Source organism: Fusarium coffeatum (assembly GCF_003316985.1).
Source record: "Fusarium coffeatum strain FIESC_28 chromosome Unknown BRIP53273_contig_114, whole genome shotgun sequence".
Classification (NCBI taxonomy): Eukaryota; Fungi; Ascomycota; class Sordariomycetes; order Hypocreales; family Nectriaceae; genus Fusarium; species Fusarium coffeatum.
Genome location: NW_022157907.1, coordinates 234,347 through 246,680, shown reverse-complemented (window position 1 = coordinate 246,680; position 12,334 = coordinate 234,347). Strand labels below are relative to the sequence as shown.

General features: G+C 47.3%; 6 protein-coding genes across 6 annotated transcripts; 2 read left to right on the top strand and 4 right to left on the bottom strand.

Annotated features, from left to right (window-relative positions):
- Window positions 1-190: 190 nt before the first annotated feature.
- FIESC28_05422 (uncharacterized protein) lies at window positions 191-1,752 on the top strand (the record flags this gene model as incomplete). Its single annotated transcript, XM_031159569.1, has 3 exons — window positions 191-472; window positions 523-925; window positions 974-1,752. 3 exons carry the CDS (start codon window positions 191-193, stop codon window positions 1,750-1,752), a joined length of 1,464 nt encoding a protein of 487 aa, XP_031016452.1.
- A 201-nt stretch (window positions 1,753-1,953) lies between these two features.
- On the bottom strand, window positions 1,954-3,214 carry FIESC28_05421 (uncharacterized protein; the record flags this gene model as incomplete). The annotated part of the gene is made up of 4 exons (XM_031159568.1): window positions 1,954-2,232; window positions 2,281-2,726; window positions 2,776-3,072; window positions 3,142-3,214. 4 exons carry the CDS (start codon window positions 3,212-3,214, stop codon window positions 1,954-1,956), a joined length of 1,095 nt encoding a protein of 364 aa, XP_031016451.1.
- A 677-nt stretch (window positions 3,215-3,891) lies between these two features.
- Window positions 3,892-5,747, top strand: FIESC28_05420 (uncharacterized protein; the record flags this gene model as incomplete). The annotated part of the gene is made up of 8 exons (XM_031159567.1): window positions 3,892-3,961; window positions 4,023-4,100; window positions 4,150-4,160; window positions 4,218-4,314; window positions 4,370-4,430; window positions 4,477-4,625; window positions 4,678-5,072; window positions 5,124-5,747. The coding sequence occupies 8 exons, from the start codon at window positions 3,892-3,894 to the stop codon at window positions 5,745-5,747; spliced, it is 1,485 nt and encodes a 494-aa protein (XP_031016450.1).
- Window positions 5,748-6,564: 817 nt separating this feature from the next.
- On the bottom strand, window positions 6,565-7,344 carry FIESC28_05419 (uncharacterized protein; the record flags this gene model as incomplete). The annotated part of the gene is made up of 1 exon (XM_031159566.1): window positions 6,565-7,344. One exon carries the CDS (start codon window positions 7,342-7,344, stop codon window positions 6,565-6,567), a length of 780 nt encoding a protein of 259 aa, XP_031016449.1.
- A 1,430-nt stretch (window positions 7,345-8,774) lies between these two features.
- Window positions 8,775-9,212, bottom strand: FIESC28_05418 (uncharacterized protein; the record flags this gene model as incomplete). The annotated part of the gene is made up of 1 exon (XM_031159565.1): window positions 8,775-9,212. One exon carries the CDS (start codon window positions 9,210-9,212, stop codon window positions 8,775-8,777), a length of 438 nt encoding a protein of 145 aa, XP_031016448.1.
- A 291-nt stretch (window positions 9,213-9,503) lies between these two features.
- Window positions 9,504-11,024, bottom strand: FIESC28_05417 (uncharacterized protein; the record flags this gene model as incomplete). Its single annotated transcript, XM_031159564.1, has 5 exons — window positions 9,504-9,933; window positions 9,982-10,390; window positions 10,442-10,616; window positions 10,667-10,773; window positions 10,817-11,024. 5 exons carry the CDS (start codon window positions 11,022-11,024, stop codon window positions 9,504-9,506), a joined length of 1,329 nt encoding a protein of 442 aa, XP_031016447.1.
- Window positions 11,025-12,334: the final 1,310 nt, after the last annotated feature.

The following is a 12,334-nucleotide window of genomic DNA, read 5'->3' as shown; positions in this document are numbered from 1 at the left end:
CCGAACCCCGACACTAGTCAGGGAACAAGATCCTTCAGAGAAAAACGATGTTACCACGGGCTGAAGAGATGACCGAGCGGAGTTGACCAGCTGAAGGATCCTGTATTAAATCCATTTCTTCCCCAGAACTCTCTCTCTCTCTAGTCGAGACCTTCCGCAAATCCTTCACCCAATTCGATCCTGCGCCATCATGGCTCCACATCAACCGAAGCTGGTGCTGTCATGCCTACTATTTCTTGTAGCGTGGATTCAGCCCTGCTACAGTTCCGCTCTCTACGCCTACGCTACCGACCGAACGACCCAAGTTGGCATCCAAGATCCCGCGACAGGCAAGATCTACTACAGCAACTGCAATAGCGAAGATACACCGATCTTTCCTCTCGATAAACCGAATGTCCTCGAAACAGATCACAAGCCACGAAATGGCACTGCGCTTGCGGGAGTCGGCTGGTGGGACAACCAAAAGATCATTGTAAGCGGCGGCCTTCAGACAAAGAAAGGAACCCTTGACTGATAGAATAGGCCTCCATCTTCTGGCAGTCAGAAGACAGCGTCATAGTAAACGGATACTATGAATGCGACATGGAAACGGGAAAGCTCAAGCGCGTCGGCGAATACACTATCTCGTCAACCGCAGAAGTCGGTTCTGTCCACAGCGAGTCGGGTATCGCTGTTGACCTTCTTGGCGGCGGTGAAGATGACGGATATCGTGTCTTCTACCACAACGAGGACAGGCAGATCAAAATGATGTCGTATACTGATGACACCAATTGGATCGATGCGGGCAACGTGTCGCAGGATTCTGCAGATGGACTTGCAATCGGAACTGTCTTCTATGACAAGAAGAATATGACGGTAGCATTCCCCAAGGGAGAGGACAACATTGAGACGAGTCGTCTACAGAAGACTGGGAATTGGACGCTCAGTATGTATTCCTCATCCTTGTTTACAGATTATTACTGACGCATGTTAGCTGCTTTCCCACAACAACTAGCAGCCAATTACACAAACAACACCGCTGCAGCGAAAATCCAAATGAGCTCCGAAACCCCCGAATTCTCCCTCCCAGGATGGAACGCCTCTATCGAAGCCATAGGCATGGCCACCGATCAATCACGGACCCGAAGTCTTTTCTACCTCGGCGATGATAAAGAACTCCGCGAAGCGATCGCGATCTGGGGCAAGAACGACTGGCAAATGGCACCGAATAGATCCGAAAAGATATGGCCTCTTGCTGACGACCCCAGTGCCGGTCTCGCAGTGGCATATCATCAGGGCCAAGGAATGACGTGGATCTATTACTGGTCCAACGAGACGATTGTGCAGGCTCATAAGAACCATGACGGTGAATGGGAAAAGGCTATTGCTCTGCCGCAAACGGTTCCGAAGAACGAGACCAAGTCGGATGAGCCAACAGACGACTTTGAGCCGGTTCCCGAGGACACTGGCTTAACCACTGGTGCCAAGGCTGGAGTCGGCGTAGGAGTCGCTGCTGGTGTCATTGCCCTGGGTGCGCTCATCTGGTTCTTCATGAAGCGACGCAATACCCAGACGCCCCCGCAGAAGGAAGACGTCGCTGTTGCTGAAGCTGGAGGTACTCCTGTCACAGTCCCAGCGCCAATGTACGAGAAGGATACGTACAAGACAGGCGATGCATCGACTCCTGCTGAGATGAGTGGTGATGGTGGGCCTGTTGAGATGGATAATCAGACTTCATTTGTTTATGAGTTACCAGGAAACGATAGAAGGTGAGTGTTCAATATGTTCAATACAACCAGTGTAAGGTTCAATCTTATGTTTTACAAATATACTCTTTAATTCTCATGAAGGCAGATAGCGTCGTACATGCAACGTTGTAATTTTTTTCACGCGGTGGTGTATCTTGTCAGTTCATCCGAACCATCTGATAGCATGCCAGCTATCATTCACATTGAAGTTGTTCACTACCCATTTCTATTCGTGGTATTTGCCTTTGAAACCAGGCAGAATCTCGACTCCGTCTTCACCCTTGTATGTCTTGCCCTTCCGCTGCTGCCAAGTCTGCTTCAGCGTCGTGAACTCTCCCATAGTCGGCACCTTATGACCGCCGGCCTCGAATTCATTCTGCACGGCTCCCCCGCGCTTAAGCACAGGCGAATCAACCGTGTTTAGGACCAAGTCGTTCTGTGGGCGGGCAAAGTACAAGAGACCGAGTCTATCGACATGTTGTTGGTCCTTCGGAGGTGCGGCAACCTGTCAAGTTAGCATTGATTACGTCGGAAGGTTGTAGGTTTGACTTACTCGGTGCACGGTGGACTTGATATAACCTCCTGTCAAGAAACTCAAGGCATCACATGTGTTAACAGTCAGGCTTCCATCCAAAGGTTTAGCCCACTTCCATTCACCACTCTTATGATCTTTGATCTGTAAAGCAGCCACCGGTTGGCGGAATAGAAGAGTGATGGTGCCAAGGTCAGTATGTCCAAGTGACCAGAGTCCATCACTTAGTTTCTCCAACTCTTCGGGACTAAACTTGGAGTACTTCATATATCTCAGATGAGACTCGTCGTGGACGTTCCATTGGTGGAGCTTGGTGATGAAGTCCTCTGGGAGTTCAAGAGCAATGGCGATTAGGTGGAGTAGAGGATCGAGGACCTTATCATGTAAGTCTTTAGAGAAGTTTTCGATCAAGGTCTTGTTCTTTTGCAGAAGCTCGGGAAGAGGTTGGGTGATCTGTCCATCGTTCGCTGCAAGATATTAGCTAGATTCTCCCACAATCTATAATCGTGTACATACTAGCCATGTTCCAAACTTCGGTTTTGTCCTTGATACCCCCACTCAAAACCCGTCTGCCAGCAGGTCTGTAGCCATTGTAGTCGCCAGAGTCCAAGTCCGGTTGGTACTTGAGCTTCTCCTCGAGTGGAAGCTCATAGAACTGTTGACCGAGAGCGAATTGTGTGTCTACTTCTTCTTGGGAGATGCCGTAGTTGGTTACGTAGAAGAACCCTTTCGTGCGGATTGCTTCGATGAGGGTTTCGGCGAGTGTTGCGTTGCCACTTCTAGAGCCGTAGAGGGAGAGGTCGATTGTAGGTACTGTATTGGAGATCAGTTTAGCGACTGGACTGGACTGTAGTGGTTATTGGCAGGTAACGGTGGACTCACAATCTGCCCAGTCCAGATTTTCTTTTGTCTCGGGGACATGGTTGTATTGGTAAAGCTGGGTAGCAGACGGCATTTTGAAAGAGTAATACAGTGTTAAACCGAGTAAATCAACCAGATAAAGACGTCATGGCTCCCTATTCAATGCCCAGGAAATGGACCGACTTATACTCGATCTCCTCTTGTCAACGATCCTCCTCAACCCGCACTATTACCCCTTGACTCATTTATCAAGTCGGAAAAGGATACCCTTATTCGCGTGACACTACAACACAATGTCGCCATCGATAGTCAGCTGTTTCATTCCCCGCACTTTCGACTGATGTGGTTGGAGTATCACGGGTGGGGTAGATGTCGCAATATGTCGCCATACGATAATCCATGGCGTTTTCCTTAAGCATCAACAAATAACCTTGGCAGTTGACTCTTATCGATATGGTGTAAGCATTGATAGTGTTAATAGTGGGTTAACGGAGATAACTCGATGTTTTTCCATGTTACTAGTGTAGTATCCGGTTTCTACATTAGGAACCGCGGACTTCAGAAGTATTGACAGGGCGGGGAGTTCACGGGGAGTTCATCTTTAGATCGATCTCGCCATATTTGCAGCTTGTGATGTAGTTCCTGGCAGGGCTGGGTTCCCCGATCGTAAGATAAGACGAGAGAGATGATGAAGTTAAAAGGTCTTGTGAATCCAGGTCGTTGGTACATGATCATCCAATAAACTCCCAAACAGTCCGACATCCTACGAACATGGGTTTAGCGGCGCGTTTCAAAGAGAACAAGGTCGGGGCGGTTGTTATATCCGTCTTTGACTGGTATCGTATGTCTCCGAATTCTTTATCGTGTACCTATGTGGCAGAGTTTAGCTAACAATGAATCAGCATCCCACTACCCGAAAGAAGAAAGGAAACTTCTTCGAAAGCTGGATTTGGCTATCTTGATCTTTGGATCATTAAGTTGTAAGTCTGAAGAAGGTCCCAGTCTTGACAAATGCTAACATCAATTGAGTCTTCTGCCGCGTGAGTCCATTCATGAGCCGACCGCCAACCGAGGCATGGTACTAACGTCTGATACAGTTCCTCGGGCAGCAAAATATCACCAATGCTTATGTTTCGGGCATGAGAGAGGATCTCAACGCTTTTGGAAATGAGCTGAATTACTATGTTGTTGCTTGTAAGTTATGACTGGCCGCACCGGCTCTCGGAATATGGTGAGCTCATACATACAGATAATACGGCCTATGTCTTGGGTCAGATCCCGCTCATGACACTGCAGACCAAAGGGAAGCTGTAGGTAAGATAGCCCATGTAGTAGTCATCGCACTAATCATATCAGTGCACCGTTCCTACTTCCCTCCCTCCAAGTACTATGGGCTATCATCGCCTTCTGCCAGTCTGAAATCCAACATAGCTGGCATCTCTACATCCTGCGAGCGCTGACTGGCTTCCTGGAGGCAAGTTCATTCGGTGGAACTCATCTCATCCGTAGGTAAAGCCCTCACAGTGATCCATGCATAACTAACATGTACCGTTGTAGTCGGTTCCTGGTTCAAAAATGAAGAACTCTTCAAAAGAGCAGGAGTCTGGTTCATGGGCAACTCACTAGGTTCCATGTTCTCCGGATATCTCCAAGCAGCCGCATACAAGAACCTCGACGGTGTTTTTGGACGTGCAGGCTGGAGATGGCTGTTTGTCGTCCAGGGTATTATTACTCTTCCTCTTGCTTTTCTCGGATTTGTTGTTTGGCCTGGTTTGCCTACTTCTCCAAGACGATGGTATATGACGGAGGCAGATCATGCTCTCGCTTTGAAGCGTATACCTACTGTCGAGAAAGAGGGTATCACTTGGAAGACTTTCAAGTATACTTTGAGTCGACCTATGTGGTGGATTTGTGTTTCTTGCTACATCTTTCTCTGCCAGGCTCACTACTGGGTTAGTCGATCCTTTCATCGTACTTATGTACACAAGCTAACCACTTGTCAGACCGGATACATGGCTCTCTGGCTTCGTCACGCCGGTTACTCAATCGAGCTTGTCAATATTCTCCCAACCTTCATCGACCTTCTACGCGCAATATCCTCGTGGCTCGGCACTACCTTGGCCGGTTGTCTCAGCCTACGAGGGTTGTGGACATTCCAAGCCTCTTTTGTATTCTTCGCCTGCATCGTTTTGTCCATCTGGACAGTACCCGACGGTCTCAAATTCGTCGCCTTCTACTTCGGTGGATTCTCAGGCATGGCCTCACCGATCCTTTACTCATGGGTCAACTCGACACTGAAAGAGAACTACGGAGAAAGAGGTCTCATTATCTCATCGATGATGACGCTGGGATTCTGTAACCAGATTTGGATTCCGCTTTTTACGTTCCCGACGGTTGAGGCACCGGAGTTTCCTCATGGATATCCGGCCGCGACTGTTTTCGAGTTTACGATGTGGGCGATTTTGATGGGTGGTGTTTGGTATATGAAGAGGTGGAAGCAGAAGAACCCTGATCTGGAGATGCGTCTTGCTGTTAACGAAGATGTCTCTGCGAATGGCTTTGAGTCTGGTGACACTGGGAGCTTGGAAGGGCGGAGAGATACAAAAGAACCTGTTAGCAGTCATTAGATTAAGAAACATCGCGAGATTATTTTACAAATCACCAGGTCGTTATGACCGTATATAGAGCGTATGGCGCATGTGTCTCTTCTACCACTGGAGTGTTTACGCGACGGACCCCCGCGCGTTTGCGACAGTCATTTCCGCTGACTAACCGGCAATTCCTAAATTGGCCCCATGTTTATGATGTCATCGACTCTCGTTGCCTCTTGATGCAATTTCCCTACGGTGAATTTTACATATCCGAGTCTTTGTATTTGTTTTTTAATAAAGGAATAATGTCGTAAATCGCCTTTTTCAACTTCAAGGCTCCCACTGGCTAATTGAAAGGACTGCGAATGATGTTCTTGCATCTCGGTGTGTTAACGTCTGAGTTGTAACAGCGGTGAAACAAAATGTCGATGAGTGGAATTAAACAGTTCCTTTTCTTCAATCAGCACACAAATATTCAGATGTTGATGAATTCTCATAAGACAGACGTTTACACTGACTCCCAATGTTTATTACGAAAGTCTTTATTGTATCACATTGTACGGATAGGTTATCAATGATAACAACCAGAGTCAAATGAACATCTACCCTACAGTCTGTTGTGTAGCTAAATTTAGAAAATTTAGACAAGCCGAGACTTACCCACGATCCTTGCAACCTCGGCAGTTTCAAAAGACATAAGCCAATGGAAAATAGTCTCTGTAGAACTTTCAACGTAATGCCAAGACAAAAGAAAAAGCTGTGCTTTGGAGCGGGTAGCATTGAGGAACACATTCACGTTTCCCATAAGACGATATGAAGATAATAATTTTAATTTTTAACTTTGCTTCTCGACTCAACAGCTAGGAAGCTTCAAGCTTGTAAGATCTTCGCATGCCTTGACGACAGTCTCTTGCAAGTCTTCATTCGCAGTCAACGCATGAGGCTGACCCTGTTCCTTCTTGGGATTAAAGTAGACACCACTGAGGCTAGTGTCATAATCACCCTCAGCCAACATGACATATGTCTCAATACCATCCTCCATCTTATCGGGCGCCCCAGCACCAGCAAGCTTAGTTGGAACCCAACCAGGATGCACCGAAACGAACGAGCTATCCTGGAATCGTCTCGCGAGCGCGTTCACAAGAAGCATAACATGGAACTTGGCGTCGCAGTAGGCCTGGAAATCTTGCCAAGCCTGTTCACCTCGCTCAAGCCAAAAGATGTCCTTGAGGCTTGTATCAGCCTGGTGGTGCAGTATTGAAGCGATGCCGATGAAACGCTTGGGCTGATTGAGGAGAGTTGATAGGATATATGGTGAAACGAGGTTAACGAAGACACTGGCTGGTACGCCGAGGTCGACCTTTCGGTAGGGTCCGGACATGAGGCCAGCGTTGAGAATGACAGAGTCGAAAGTCCCGATAGCGTTGGCTTCCTCAGCTAGTTTACGCGTCTCGGCAACGGTTGTCAAGTCGGCGATGAAAACACCAGCGGCTCCGGGTAGTTTTGTCTTGACTTCTTCGGCACGCTGTTGGTTACGGGCATGGAGATAGACCTCGTGCTTGCGCTCAATTAGTTGACGGGCTGCTTCGAAGCCGAAGCCGTCGGTTGAGCCAGTGATGAGAATTCGAGCCATTGTGAGATGAAATAAACGGTTGAGTTGGATATTGCAGAGTAGAGAAACCGGGTGATACGGTCAAGAGGAAATGCGTCATGTATAAATAAGTTTCTCGCAGTGGAGCCTTGTTGGTCTTGATGGGTACAAAACTGGGGTTGATGGGGATCGGACATCTGTGTTGGCCGAGGCCGAATTGTCTCGATTGACAGAGAAAAAGCAAGGTGGATCATTGTTGACAATTGTTTCCTGACTCGACTTGCTTGAAACTTGGTGGAGTTTTGTTAGTAAAATACTCTTGTGATACACATCGCATTCAAGACCCACAATGTTCCGATGGCTTTCGAAGGGATTTGAGCTCAATGTGGGGTAGGAAGAGAGTGGCTTTGACTCTAAACAGAGAGTGAACAGGTACTGTAAGGCCGATGTGCAAAACAGTGTTATCTTGGTGTCGTCAACTCATTAATTGCCAATAAGTCAGTCTATTGTCTTTTCAAACTATAGAGAGCCAGCGTACTACTGCCTTTAGGAATAACTCTACTGAATCTCGAGATCCTATAGATCAATAATCAGTCTCCTTGTTTAGGAGCATCCAACATACTCGGCTTCTATTGTCGTAACAGGACCTGTCTGAATTGGCAGTCCAGCAGCATCATAAAAAAGTATTCCTGCTTCGGTGTACAGTATCATCTTGCCGTCAGCCTCCCCAGAGATTGTGCCAAAAGCCTACGAATTTCTTACATTGCACGGTCTTTACTTGTATAGATGTACATATTGCTAAGTCTATACAGTACTTTTTGAATTAAGCTACTCAACACCAAGAGTTTGTGCTTTCACACGAATCGATCCTCGTCCCAGAATCAACGGGAATCTCGCCAAATTCTTCTATGGAAGTGTTCAGTTTCAATACCATCCCATGGCTGCCAAAGAGCTCTGTCCCAACTCCGCTTAGGACACCAATCGACTGCATTGAGGTCGGTTTCGTAGAAATTCTCCAGTATGAATCTTATTTGATCACAAAAATCCATGCTATGCAATTTGTATATCATGCCGAGGCCCTGGGATGTGAGAAAGTGTATAAAGATATCCTTTTCAAGCTCTGTATGTTCGTTGAACCGTTTGACATAGCATTCCCAGTATAACCAAACGCCTCCGTATTTGGAACAACTTGAAGGCGCCCAATCGGGAAGGTAGTAAATGACATCATCCCAAATGTCCACGTATATATTGAAGATTGACCGAGCAATACAGTGAATACCGGACTTTAAGACGCCATCCTGAAATGAAACTGAAAAGAATCGTTCGCGTTTCGCCTTACTCCTCTTGAAAAGAGCCTTGCCGTTTGAAAAGAATATATTGCAGTAGGCCTCATAGTGAATCGCGGCTTGCACAATCTGCCACCTCTCATTGTCGGAAGGAATCGAATCATCCTCGTATCCAATTGTGGCACCTCACTCTGAATAGAAGTACATAGCATACCAGGCTTCTGATGCGCAGTACTTCATGATCCAGAGGGCCTCGGTAAGAAGCCGAGAAAAACCACATAGCAGCAAGAGTTCGGTTGACGTAGATAGCTCTAAGCCCGAGTAGAGGCTCTGAGAAATGTAGTTGTTAGCTATTTCTGTTTCCTTGGATGTGGCATTTTCCCGGTGTCTGCAGCGGAGTCGTAATGCTAGAATGGAGTTGTGCAGAAATCGAGGCTCTTTGGACTTTGAGAAATCATGTCGGAGACGATTGACGGTTGAATTCAAGAGGTGCTCTCTGTGGACAATAAATAGTCGCAGAAATATAGGTGACGCGTTGATGAGTGCGTAAATGTCATCTAGTGGATTGCTCAGCTTCACAACCTCGATGAGGATTTCGGGGGGAAGGCCAGCGATGGTAGCCATGTTGAATGATGCGACCAGAGAATGTTATCTGCAAGTTGCACGATCGCTTCTGAAAAGGAAGAAAGCAAAATCGTGCCTTAAGTAGTAAGGTCCAACGAATTCAAGGTTTGCAGACCTTTCACATAACCTTATGATGGCAAAGTTCGCAGCATGCGCAAAATAGAGTACAATGGAGACACACGAGCAAAAACCACAAGAGGTGAACTTAGGCTTCTATTGAGTTTAAGCCAAGCCCCATTCTTTTTGATTTTATCATAACAAAGCTTACGATAAGTAACTTCAACACAGCCTCTACACTTCAATTCTCCATCCAGCCCCAACAAGAGCCCATCGAGACATAACAGCAAAGACAGTTCCAACGAGAATGGATACTCCGCAGAAGATGATCAACCCAGAGAAACTTCCATTTTGGTCACCGACGATAGCTCCTGCGACAGGACTACCAATAAGTACACCAAATGCAGCAATGCCATAAAGCGACCCGTTACGCGTACCAATACTTCGCACATCCGAGAATGAAGCTACCATGGCGGGAATGATGGAAAGTGTACACCCGGATGTAAATCCATATAGCGCCGCGTAAACAATCACTGATGCAGCAGAGTGTGCGGTGAGCCAGACTGTGAGAGTAAAGATACCTCCGAGAAGAGTCAGAGGAATCATCACGTTGAAGACACCGATGCGGTCGCCGAGATATGCCGGGAGAAGTCGACCAAATGTACTGGGAATTGTTAGTCAGAGGTCGCTTAGATGAGATGCCGTGACCTACGATGCAGCATTGACAATGGGAACCATGTACTCAGACAGGCCTGGCGAGATACCCAACGCCTTTGCTTGCACAATGATGAAGTTGAATGGCAGGAAAGAGCCCAGGTATAGCATGAAAGCAGCTATCGTCAAGAGAAGAAAAGGCATCTCTTTAAAAGGTGTAATGAAGTCCCTCAAATTGAACTTTCTCTTCGGTGGCGGAAGTCTCGACTTGATAGTCAAATTGGCAATGGCCAAGAGCCCGAGAAACAAAAAGGCGATGGATCGCATTGCCCAGCCGAAGCCTATTCGAACGACCAGATGATTCACCATGATTGGGAGTACGACACCGCCGAGACTAGAGCCAGCTGTGACGATACCAAAGGCTATGGCGCGGTGTCTAGTGAACCAAGTACCGACAGCGGCAATGGCTTGGGAGAAAGTTAGTAGCTGTGAGCAAAGGAAGATGGGTCAAGGCTTACGAGCGTAGAAGAGAAACGAACAACCGATAGCACTACAAAAACTCTGAGACAAGAGAATCTGATAATACTCTTTCGAAATGGACGTCATCATCAGACCAAAAACATGAAGAAACGATCCGAGAAGAATCGGTACACGGGGACCAAGCTCATCTGACATTTTACCAACGACGGGGCCCTGGAGGCAGTGAGAAGATGCCGCAGCATTTAGTGAGGGAAGCTACGTACCCAGAAAAACATCATGAAGGATTCTACAGAGGGAATCCAGGCGATACTGCTGGATGAGTAGGTTTTCAATTGGTTTTGAGCGTAATAGTCTTGGAATATGCCGATGCCTGTGGGTGTTAGTTGGGTTCTTGGACGAGATAATGAACGTACAGTTGATCCATCCGAAACTGGCAAACACAGCACAAAAGCTACCGGCGACAACGGACCATGCTTTTAGTCCTCCATCAGGCGCTGGTCCAAAGTCCGTTGCAGGAGCTTTTTCCTCTCCTGACTCCATTTCTGTTGGTATGGTGTCAGACTGCCGATCGTTCTCGGGCGATGAAGGGCGGGGGTTTTGATCTTGACTAGCCATTGGCATTGAGGAGAGTATAGTATTGGGATATGTTGGAAAAAAGATTTATGTGATGCATTGCGTTCTTTGACCCTTCTTATTTATAGACTTTTGTAGCGTTTGATGCCAGAGTTCTGACAAATTGTACCCTTGATCAATTCCTCGCAGGATGGTTCCGTATCAGGTCAAGTCCCCTTCAGATCTTCGGTGCGGGGTCTCCCTGTCGAGCATCTCGAAGGATGCTACTCTTTACGGCCTAGCTTATCTCGCTCCATCTTAGTCTTCTCATGAATGCACGCTACTTCAACGTCTCGTCATTTCTTTACCTTCTTCCACATATTCTCGAAACATCCCTCTGAAAACCTCGAAAATTGCTTCTGAATGTAGTCTGGCGCCGGAGTCAAATATTCTCCGACCATCAGTCTGGGAAAGACCTTCGTCACCCAGAGCTCAGCCTGTCAGCCTTTCCAACCAATACCATGGTCGGCATCCCTGGTAAATCCAAGGCCTGCCCCGATTGCAAACGACGTCGCATAAAGGTATATCCCAAAGATGACACCAAAAAGCCCATTACTAATTCATCTCAGTGCGATCTTACCCGCCCGAAATGTCTGCGTTGCTCCAAAGCGGGAATTCCCTGTCGGGGATACGAGCAATCGATGCTTTGGGTCCATAGAACTCAAGCTTGCCCTAATGTGTCTGCCCTATCTGTTGTGCAGGAGGCAAGATTACAGCTTTCAAAGTCATGGCTAGGGCTACTACAGAGAATGCAAAGTAAACTTGGCGGGCTATATGACGTCCAAGGGTTTCGGCAAGATGCCCTTTCAATCGCAGACGGTATCTACTTTCCACTGTCAAAAGTGGGAAATGGTGAGGGTGACTCAACTCCATCATCGTGGTTCAGAGCCGTGTGTCAGATGGAAGGCCCGAGTGACGCGTTGGATCATTCCCTCCTGGCGTTCTGCGCAACTCAGATTCGCTTATCTGGAAACAAGCGAATCTCTTATGATCAGACGGTTGAGCTGTACAATCAGGCTATATCGAAGGTGATTACAATTCTTGATAGTCCGTCAATTGGAAATAGCGATCAGAGCCTTGCTGCGATTGTGATACTTTCCACTTGTGAGGTGAGTGGTCTTCGCACTCGAGAGATGACAGATACTGACGTGAGACAGCTATTTCTTTTCCAGGCTAGTACCAGTTGGAACGCACATGTTCAGGGCATATCCGCAATACTTCGTAATCGTGCCGTGTACGGCACACAATCGCAAAGCTGGGTCGATCTCTGTCGACGACTGTGCGTGATATGTGTGAGTAAAGAATTTCATCCAAGTGAA